Source organism: Drosophila montana, unplaced genomic scaffold (assembly GCF_035044405.1).
Source record: "Drosophila montana isolate Dmon_TW-CO22-7 unplaced genomic scaffold, ASM3504440v1 contig_3541_1, whole genome shotgun sequence".
NCBI lineage: Eukaryota > Metazoa > Arthropoda > Insecta > Diptera > Drosophilidae > Drosophila > Drosophila montana.
The window spans coordinates 55314-66117 of record NW_026998422.1 but is presented as its reverse complement, the minus strand read 5'-3'; the positions used below and the strand labels follow the sequence as shown (position 1 = coordinate 66117).

Below are 10804 nucleotides of genomic sequence, written 5' to 3'. Positions count from 1 at the left end.
TTCAAAAAATACATTTTTGCTTTAAATGACATTTAAAATATACATAGATCATTATTATTATAATTATTATTATTTTTAATCTTCTGTAAAGATAATGCCTTGTAGACAAGTTCCCAAACCAAGTACTTCACTTGCAAACGAAATATTCAATTACAAAATAGGACTTCTAGAATAACATTTTTTGCAAGCTAAGTCCAGATGGTATACTCCATATAATCATTGCACATAGACAGACTAATGATCTATATCTGGAGAGAGATATCAGCCTCAGGGTTGCAATCTTCGGGCTGTTGCATACGCACTCACAAGCCAAGTATAGCCTAAGCAAACACATCGAGGGTATAAAAAATTATAAATAAACATTTTATTTGTATTTGTTATTCCCGAGAATTTTGCGTAGCATCGCAATGGAAAATGCCAAATTGAACATTTTAATGAGTGTGTTGCGGTTCTTTCAAGCATATCTTACAGACCACAATTGTAAATATAATTACTACTCTATATCTGCTCGATTTCCCTAAGATTCCAGTAATATACAGATACACATTTGTGTCTGCGTTGACATGTCTAATTACGGGTTGGGTATTTGCCATTGAGCGAGTGCTAATATTAGTGACACGATCATAGCCTCTATAAATTCTCTAGTCCGACTGTACCCTCCCTATAGGGTACACACACACACACACACACACACATATATATATATATACCTAAATAGGTAATTGCCTAAGTAAATATGGGCCTGTTTTGAGCTACGAACGTGTTCAGACACATCAAATGGGGATTTTTAAGCACACATGCTTGTTTATAAGTTACTTCGCGGGACTTGCTAAAATAAAAACATGAAAAAAAATATATAAAAATATGAGAAAACGAAACAGGTTTCGCACTAACGCTAAAAAGCTCAGTTAATTTGCCTTGTTGACATGCTCTTGAGAGGCCCCACACGGTCAATATCTTTTCAATTTTAATCAATTTCATCATTTGCATAGCTGCCGAAAGTATCAAAAGCTTCCAAAGCTCTGCCAAATGGAAGGTCTAACGCATTAGATAAATCTTGAATTAAAGAAACGCGTTTGGGAACGCAATTAAAAGTCAACATCTCTAGACTTTCAGACTGATCCATAAAATGCGCGCTTTGTTTACAGAGCTGGCAAAAAGCTGCGCATGAATCACGCACAAAAAGCCAACTTGAAGAGTTGCCTTAAAGATAGAGCCTAGGCCAACAAAGAAACGCACTGAACGCCTAAGTCCACGCCTCAAAAGATCAAAGAGCTAGGCATACGCATATGTATATATAAATATATACATATATTATTTATAGACCTTAAGAACCTATAAAAGCGCAGCTATAAAACCGTTCCCTCCTATAAACAAAACAAAATTTCAGCAGTTGAATGCAAAGACTTAAGATTTTAAACCGGTTTTGCAAAAAAAAGAAATCCCAGTTAAATTTAATTAATTAGCACATGGTATACATAAACTCAGCCGAACTCTCTCGAATACCATATCGATGCGCCTCGAGTCCAGATGATATGACATATGTACTTCTAACCCTGGCATTTGTTGGATGTTAACGAGGTTGTAATATGAACAGGAATTAGGAATTGGGTAATTTGATCAATTTTTGTGCTAACTCGTTTGTAAAACTGTTGACAAAAGACAATAAAAGTGCGACTTTCCATTTATTTAAAACTATATCATATTATAATCTGCATTTTTTAATGGTTCTTAAATATATGTCTATAAAAAGGTACACGTGTATTTTGTACAAACTAACTTGTCTTATCAAAAAATAAAAAATAAATAAAACAAAAAACTGGCGACGCGCACTTATCAATATTTCGACTTAACAACGATCTTATCGCCGCGAAGCCATAAGTCTTATTATAATGGGGTATGCTTTATTAGGCACTGCCCTATCTAGTATAACGGAGTGTTTTTATACCCTATCAAAGGGTAATATAACTTTGTCTCGAAATGTGTGACGCATAGAAGGACCCCATTAAGTATATATATATTCTTGATCAGTATCAATAGCCGACTCGATATAGCCATGCCCGACTGTCTGTCTGTCCGTCTGTCTTTTTTAAACTAGTTTCTCAGTTTTAAATCTATTTCCATGAAAATATGTCGGAACCAGCTGAATCGGACCACTATATCATATAGCTACCATAGGAAAGATCGGTCGAAAAGTAGGTTCCTGCATGAAAAAATCTTATGTTTATTAAGATATTTTATTAGTTTCACTATTATATAAGCAAAATCCTATCAACATCGGACTATATCAGCAACGATCGGTCAAAAATTAAGTTCTTATATGGCAAAAAAATCTGTTTTCCAAGATATTTATATCAAACTCAGCATTTACGAGCTTCACTCATCTCATATCTGCAAAACCGTAAGGCAAATATCTGCAATGGTATTAAATCTTCGGCGTAACGAAGTTAAGCCTACTTTCTCATTTTTATTTCACGCTCTTTTCTGTTGGCGGATTTCGTATTCAAATAGGTTTGCTTCCCTGCCACCGGGTTCGGTTTGAAAAACCTGTAGATTCTACCACAAAAACCGTTTCCAGTTTAACCAATTGAACAATTTGGTTTAATCTTCAGCTTATTGTCAAAATAATATTATAATATTCATTATAAAACCTCCTTAAATAAGGTAACTTATAGACGCACTTTTTTTTTTAGTGTACACAGTTATGGTCACATATAAGCCCTGTCTGCGTTAGCAATCAGGTAAAGCCTGTGTGTAGAGCTAAAGGTAGCCGGCCCCCTGTGGGTTGTCGGTGGGCATGGCTGATAAAGATAGTTACATACATATGTGAACGTATTCGCATGTGTATGTTAACTGATAACAAACAGAGGAAACACATTTATTATCACATTTTGACAATAACATAGCCTGTAATCATATAAAATACCTATACATATATAAATAGATATATATATACCTCATACATATATATGTATATATATATACCCTGTACCATGTGCAGTATTTACTGATATTTGAACTTTCAGTTGCTGACTCATACAAGTAAATGAAAATACGCCATGATCGATTTGGAGGATTTACCGAGAATGCAATCGCTGTCGCCAGTGAAGGAGATTGAGGACTACAATCCGTCCGTAACCCAGCTAAATCCGAAGGCGTTGAAAACTTTCAAGCCACTGGAGACGATGCCGAAGCTCCTGATAAAGCCAACTGTAGCAAAAACGCCGGCAAAGTTACCAACATCAACCGCAACAACAACAACAATATCAGCAAAAGAAGTCGAAAAACCTACTACGCCTAAGGCCCCTTTGGAAACGTCAACAATTCAACGGAATTTGCTTTCCTGTGGTTTTAATTTCAAAACGCTGGTAAGCTTTAAATTGCTTTAGCTTAAATTACTTAGAACCTGTAGCTAAATTAAAATATGTTTTTACACCTGTAAATTGCGGGCACACAGTATGTCAAAATTAACAGAGGCTGTAACACTTAACTTGAAAACAACAGCAGTGTTAAAAGCTCGGAAAAAGCTTTATATCCACATCACACCACTTTCTGAGCTTTGTGTGCATTAACTTATACTAGTTATCTACTCTGGTAGTTTTCTACACTTTTCACCTCGCCCAAACTAATATTCACCTTAAATCCAAAACCAACAGCTCAACTGAGCAACAACAGCTAGTTGACAGCTCACTTGAGCATTAACATAGCCAATTTGAGTAAAAATCGATAAAAAAAGCGCTAGCGATAACAGCTGTTAATTGGCTACTGTAAGCTTAACAGCACTCTGCTTTATGGCAGAGACATGCCATAATTGCTATAAATTATATTTGTTGTTTTAAAAGCGCGGTGAGCAGACGTCTGTCAGGCGTTCGCCGAGTCGTGAAGAAATTGTGAAAAGAAGAAAACCAACGCAAGTTAACAATAAAAAACACGTTTTTTATGTATGTTTGTGTGCTAATATATTTGTAAGCTAACGAATACGCAACACACAGAGAAAGTCGCAATAATTTCTCAACGGCGAATAATAAGCAAAAGAAACCGGGTAAAAGTGCAAAATATAAGAAAACTAAATGTTATGTGTGTGTGTGCGCGTGTGTGTTTGTATGGGACCTTTCGTATGATTGTGTGTGCTAAAGCGTAACAACTTTTAATAACTCGTGTTTTTCATTGCTCTTTTACAAACTGCAACTTTGCAATAAACCAAAAATCTAAATAAATATGCAACCTCATTGTGATGTGGTGAACAACAACAGGCTAGCAACAGTCAAAGCCACTCAATTCAGCAATATGCTCTCTGATGTGGCGCTCAGCTGACATGTTGCAAGCTGCATAGAACTAATGAAATTGCTGCCAAAATGGAATTGTTTAATAAATACATTTCGGAAGCAAAGTTCAAGCTTACGAATTGTTGTTCTCGAAGTTTCTATTTATGCACGAGTAGCGGCCACACAAAAAGCAATGTTTAATTTCTATAAAATTGTAGTCTGCTGTTTATACTGCATTTCTCTCTTGCCTCTCTCAGCGAGTGTGTGTATCGCTGTTGTTCTTCGGCAGCGGCTGTTGCTGCTGCTGCAGTGTGTTGTGTTTTTTCTATGCATAGACATGTTGCTATGTGTGTGTGTGTGTGTGCGTGAGCTTTGATTGCCATAAAAATGTAATAATTTTGCATTTAATTAAAAGTACGAGTTAATTGTTGTCATATCGATGTATGTACACGCATGTACGTTGGTGTGTATGTTAAGAGAGAATAAAGAAACTTGCAAAAAAGAAACAGCAGACGCGTTGTTATTGTGAGTCAGAGACTGGCCGAGAGGCAAAACGCAGAAAATGGCGATAAAAGCAAACAATAAAATCAATGACGATGTGCAGGCATAAAGCATAAAAAGCATTAACATTGCTAAACAAAAAAGTGATATATGCGTGTGTTTTTAAACAAATGCCGATTTCACCATACACAAACACAAGCACACGCAAATACGCAGTGCGTATAAAGAGAATAAAGCGAAGTGAAGAGTAACAGTGACAGCAGTTAACATTTAAGCTTTACCGCAATGCAATAACAAAAAATTGCAGACACGCATACATACAAAGAAGCATATGCATTTGTGTGGGTGCGTGTGAGACATTATAACCGAATATTCAATCGCATTGGAAAGTGATATTACGAAAGTCCATTGGCCAAGTTCAAGGACGTCAGCAAATATTTGACGCATTTGTGAAATAAAAAACATTCAATTTTATTTTTTTGCCTAATGAATAGATAAACGTTTTTGCAGCCTAACAAATTAATTATTGAGCGCAACAGATAAATAAAAGAAAAGTAAAATTAAAACGTAAAAAAGCCGCGTGCAATTGTAAAAGCAGAAGAGAGAGAGAAAAAGACAGCATCGTCGGCACCGACGTCAACTGCGTGCGCTAACGTTTTAACGGTGAAATATCATTCACCTACAGCACTCTGCAGCCAATATTGCGTCGCAGTTTTTACCGTTGAAGTCACAAGCAGGCAGCAGCAGCAGCGCTTCTTGTAGCCGAAAAGCGAATTGAAATTCGTGGAGAAAAAGGTGAGTGCACTGTCAGAACACACACACATACACATACACATATGCATCTCACTCTCACTCACCCTCCTCCATTTAGTCGAGTCACATCAAAGCTTATTGAGCACTGCATTTGTAGTCGTTTTTTTTTGTTTTTGTGATTTTGTCTGTGCTAATCAAACATTGTTTTATTTTACTGTATTTCGCACACACATACACACACTCATATATATACATATATATATAGATTGCAGCCTTTAAACAAAGCATGTTTATATCGTTTTTGACTAACATTTCTGCCAATTTGTTGTTGCCCACAAATTCGACTCTCCTTGAACTTGATTCGTCTTGCTGTGTGCTTCATACCCCTACCCCTTGACCGGCTCGCCCCCCCTCGTGTCACACAAATTTACCAAAGACCTTGAACAAGTTCAAGTTCACGCAGCCGCGTGTTTCGCTATTTTTGGTCGCCTGCGTCGTCTGCCAGTGGGGTTAACTGAGCCTGTGGCGGGGGCAGCCAGACAAACACCCAAACTGCGTCCTAAGGTGGGGAGCCCCAAAGTTTTAAGTAGATGACCATTTAAATTAATCCAATCTGATTTACTGGAGCTTACAAAGCTATTTAAATTAATATGAGAGGTTTATTAGAGAGTACAAATATCCAATTGTTGGAATGAATTGTTACCTTAAGAATATTCTTAAAGAGATGTAATCAAGAAGTCTGCCGATTCACATATTTTAGGCCAAAAGTTAATTTGGTAAAGTTAAGATATCTTGAAAACCAAATCTATATAACATAGGTTTCTGATTAACATCAATAGCTGAGTTAGTCCAACCATCCGGAATATACCATATACCATATATCATATACCATATGCCATAAAGGTTATTTCCCGGTTTGTGTACACATGTCATGAATATTTTGTCTCGCGATTTTCCATAAGCACACTTTCGAATGCCATCATTAAGTCCTGAATATTTTATAAAGATCGAGCTATAAAAATCAATTTTTCATATTGTGGGGTTGAAGAAAGAAGAAGCATGGCCGCAACGTAAATTACGCAGCCTGCTGCGGTTGTGTGTGCTTGTGTGTGTGTCATGTTTGTAAGTGTGTGGGCGTCACTGTGCATGCATGTGTGAAGGAAGTGGGAACGTTTGTTAGGGTATCTCTTAGTCGTATATGATTTTAGTATGCAAAGAAATGGATTTAACAGCAATTCAAATCAGCTCTGGAAACAAAGATTTTTAATTTGCAAGTAAATTTTGGAAGACAGATATGTGGATAGTTTTGATCCGATTTTGAATAGGAATATGCGACAGTAATCGATAATCTATAAACGTTGAGCATTGATAATAATCAACCTTCTGTAATAATACAAATTTCTTTAATAACCCATGCAATAACTTGTTTATTATGCGAGCACTTTGTCAGTTTTAGGAAGTTAATTTTCTATAGTCAAGTCGGAAATGTTTTCTGATAGATAGCTACACATATCCATAATTTTATGTGTATATGTGTGTGTGTGTGTGTGTGTGTTTATTTCCTAATGCTTGGCCAGTTCTTTGATCATCCACAAAAGCAATTCATTAAAACAGAAATTATATTTGACGCGCCGATTAACTAAATGCACTAATATTTAACCTTTATGTTTTTATATTTGCAGTGAAACAAAACGAACACAAGGACATTTATTAATTAAATCAACAACAAAAACGGCAAAAATAATAACGAATAGTGACCATCATTTTAGCAGGAGAATTGCGATTTAAACAAATACGAATTTGTTTTTGCGCAGCTTGATTTACACACACATAGATACATCTATATATGTATTTAGCTGTATATATGTATAAAGCATATATTCTCAAGTAAAGCGCCGCAAGGAAACGCCATTGAACGCGCGGACGGCGCAGCCAGCGCGCTGTTGTCTGGCCGGGCGTGTGGAGGAGGAGGAGGAGGAGGAGGAGGTGGGTCAACAACAGCAGCAACAACAACCAACTGAATCAGCAACTGTCGCTTGTCAAAGACAACAGCAGCAACAACAGCAACAACAACAACAAACACAAAACCCACCCACATATACATTCACTCAGTCATCTCTCCATCTCGCTGTTAACCTCGGCACCAAAAATGATCTCAAACAAAAAGGCGTATGCCATGAAAATGCTGCAGCTGGCGCTGGCCTTGAGTCTGCTGCATGTGGACACGGATTATATGCTGCTGCAGCATCGCCTGCGACGCTGGGATGCGCAGCTGGAGCTGCCGCATGGCGATGGCTGGGAGCTGGAAATGTTGCGCACGGTGCCCATAATTGAGACGCAGCAACCGTATGGCAATCGCAAGGGCATGATGCCGCTGCTCGAGGATCTGTTGCGCTACGATGATGATCATCATCATCCTCATCATCGGGCGGGCGCCAGCGACGGCGGCGGCAAGGAGTATAAGCTGCCCACGGGCAGCTTCAATGCCAGCACCCTGGTCATGAATCTGCACAATACGACGGGCAACAGCAGCGTGCAGACCGCTGCACTGCAGGATTTACAGAGTACTGCCGGCAGCGGCACCAGCTCAGGCAGCGCCGTGGGCGTGGGCAGCACCACGACGACAGCCAGCACAGCGGGCAGCGGTGCGGGCGCGGCAGGACTGGGTGAAATCCACATCAATACCACGAGCAACAATAATACCCTGGCCGCCTCGCCCGAACTGGACATATTCCTGTCGCCCGACCTACTGCAGGATCAGCGTTCGATCTGGGAGCAGAATCTGGCCGACTTGCATGACTATGGCGATCTGCCCTACAGCAGTCCGTATGCCCATCTGCCGCTCAAGGATGGCCAGCAGCAGCCGCACAACAGCACCCAGCTGGATCTCAGTCTGGCTGCCTTCATCCATGGCTTTGCGGGCGGCGCCAATGCGCTTGGCCAGCATCAAGCGGATGCTCCGAATGCGCTCAACGACAGCACGCCACATCCCAGCAATTCGGGCAGCTTGACCGTGCAGCAATTCGGACCGGATTCGGATGAGGATGAGGAAGAGGATCTGCTGTTGAGTCGCCTCTTCGGCGAGGATAGCTCTGATGCAGAGGCAGCCGCCTGCTCGGGCGTCGCGAATGCCTGCGAAGTGGAGGGCTTGACCAGCGATGAGCCCTTTGGCATTGTCAACGAGGTGGAAGTCGTCGAGGAGGTAACTCTTAACAGTTCTAAGCTAAAGCCTTGTCTCGACTCAAATGCAAGCATTTCAAATGTATCCACTAGATACAAGCAAGTATTACCCAGCTTTGCACGGTCAAGGTATAATTCATAATATTTAAAATCGGGTTTCCTAACATTAAGCTTGAAGTCAATCGGACGAAAAACGCAATCAAGTGCATTTTTTGACCGGATGAGGGCTATTTGAAGCAATTTTCAAAATATGTACTCCACATTTTGCTATTTATATTAATTATTATTTCCCACACTAGGGAGATTTATATGTTCGACCAACATGCATTCATTTAGCTCCGAAAGGAATATTTGTTTGAGAGGAGATAATCAACGTATTTCGACTCGTGTTATTCAATATTTTTTGTCCTAATATGTGCATATGTTAGCAAATCCCTTTGGGGTACACGTCACGTTAAGTACACCTGCTCATTCTTCTTCCTGAAGTGGATGCGGATTTTCCATAAAGGGTAAAACATGTCTCAATCCGACTATCAAAACGGTCTGTGTAAAAAGACAAGCACTAGCAAGAAAGAACGGCTTAGTCGACTTTGGCTGACTATAAAATCCCCTGTACTTCTCAATCTAATATTTTGATTAATTAGGCCACGCTTTGAATTCTTCAAATCATAAAATATAGCCCATATGAATTCCATGGCCTATGCAGGTACTTAAAGATACATTTAAGCACAAAAAAACAGCTGAAGAGCTGCCTCTTTCACCTGCGCAATGCTTTTGATAATTTAGTGTTGTAAAACGTCTATTTCTTTGTCCGATCTTCATGATCTTTGTGGCATTTGAATGAGTATGTATATACCAAATCAAAGGTCTCTCTCAAAGGTCTCAAAGGTAATTTTGTTAAAATGGGGGGAGTAAGTCAAAAAGTGAAATAATCCCAATCTTTACAAGAGCGTAAATACCAAATTTAATGTGACTAGCTCTGATAGTTTTTGAGCTATGCCAAAAAGCCAAGTCTTAAAATCTATTTTTATCAATATTTTTGTCACGAGTTTTGATGATTTGCCTCGTTTTAAGTATGGCATGGGAGAATATGTACATCAAGTTTTAAGTCTCTAGCTCTAGATATGTCTTAAACAACTCAAGAATATATACAGTTTCAATAGGTACAGCGAATGAATGTGTTCTACGTTTCCTCACCAATTTCAGGAAATAAACAGTTCAAAATGTGCTACCTAGCTCTTAGAGTTTAAGCTGTTCGTCAATCAATCCATCAATCAGAACAAACAGCGTCTTATGCATACAACATAGATATAGATATATATCTATATATATTTATAGTTATATATGTGTGTGTTGTGTTGTGTGTGCGTTCTCGTTTCAAAATATTTAAACAGTGTCAGCTACTTGAATCCACGACTTGCTAATGAAGGGGCGCCTGCCCTTTGGTTGACTTGCTCGACCGAGTTGTCGACTTGTCATTAAAATTGTGCGGCTTTGTTTTTAGTTTTTTCCATTAGACAAACGAATAAGTTGTCTGCGGCTATTGTCGATGCGATTCCTAAATGCTTAATTTGTAGAGCTTTCAAGAATGTATTATGCAGATCGTGTTTGTCACCAGTTCCTCAGTTCTGTTTTGCTTTCGTCCACAAACTTTCAGATATTATTTAGAGCTAGTAAGTTTATAATATAAAATAGGGCTCTATTTTAATTTTCCAACGACAAAGTTCAATGCATGTTTTTCAATAAACAGAAACCTTTTTAGGATTTGCTTGGTTTATTTTATTTACTCCACAATTCGTTTGCAGTTTTTAAGCTTATTCAAAAATAATCCTAATATAGATTATTAAATGTTCAGGACTGTATTAGAAAATGAATTCAAAACTTTTCCATATCAAATCAAAACTGAGTTAGGTTAATGAATTCGTACTTTGTTTTTAAAAGTTTTGATGGAATCGTTTAATGAAATCGTTTTCATTGTTTGATTGAATGCAATTAAAGATTATATCACGGGGTTACTCGCAGTCGAGTTTGTTTCCACTCAAATGAGCTCGTGGCAATTAGTGTCGCATTTCTTCGGCAGTTCATTATAAATTCAAAACTCTCTA

General features: G+C 38.5%; 1 protein-coding gene across 1 annotated transcript in view; it reads left to right on the top strand.

The window, feature by feature from the left end:
* The first annotated feature begins 3829 nt into the window (after positions 1-3829).
* cnc (cap-n-collar) overlaps positions 3830-10804 on the top strand; it is a 43445-nt gene continuing 36470 nt past the window's right edge. The window contains exons 1-3 of the mRNA XM_064692253.1: positions 3830-3941; positions 5261-5561; positions 7202-8721. Coding sequence (XP_064548323.1) covers positions 7669-8721 — 1053 coding nt within the window. The 5' untranslated portion in view covers positions 3830-3941; positions 5261-5561; positions 7202-7668. The remainder of the gene's footprint in view (positions 3942-5260; positions 5562-7201; positions 8722-10804) is intronic.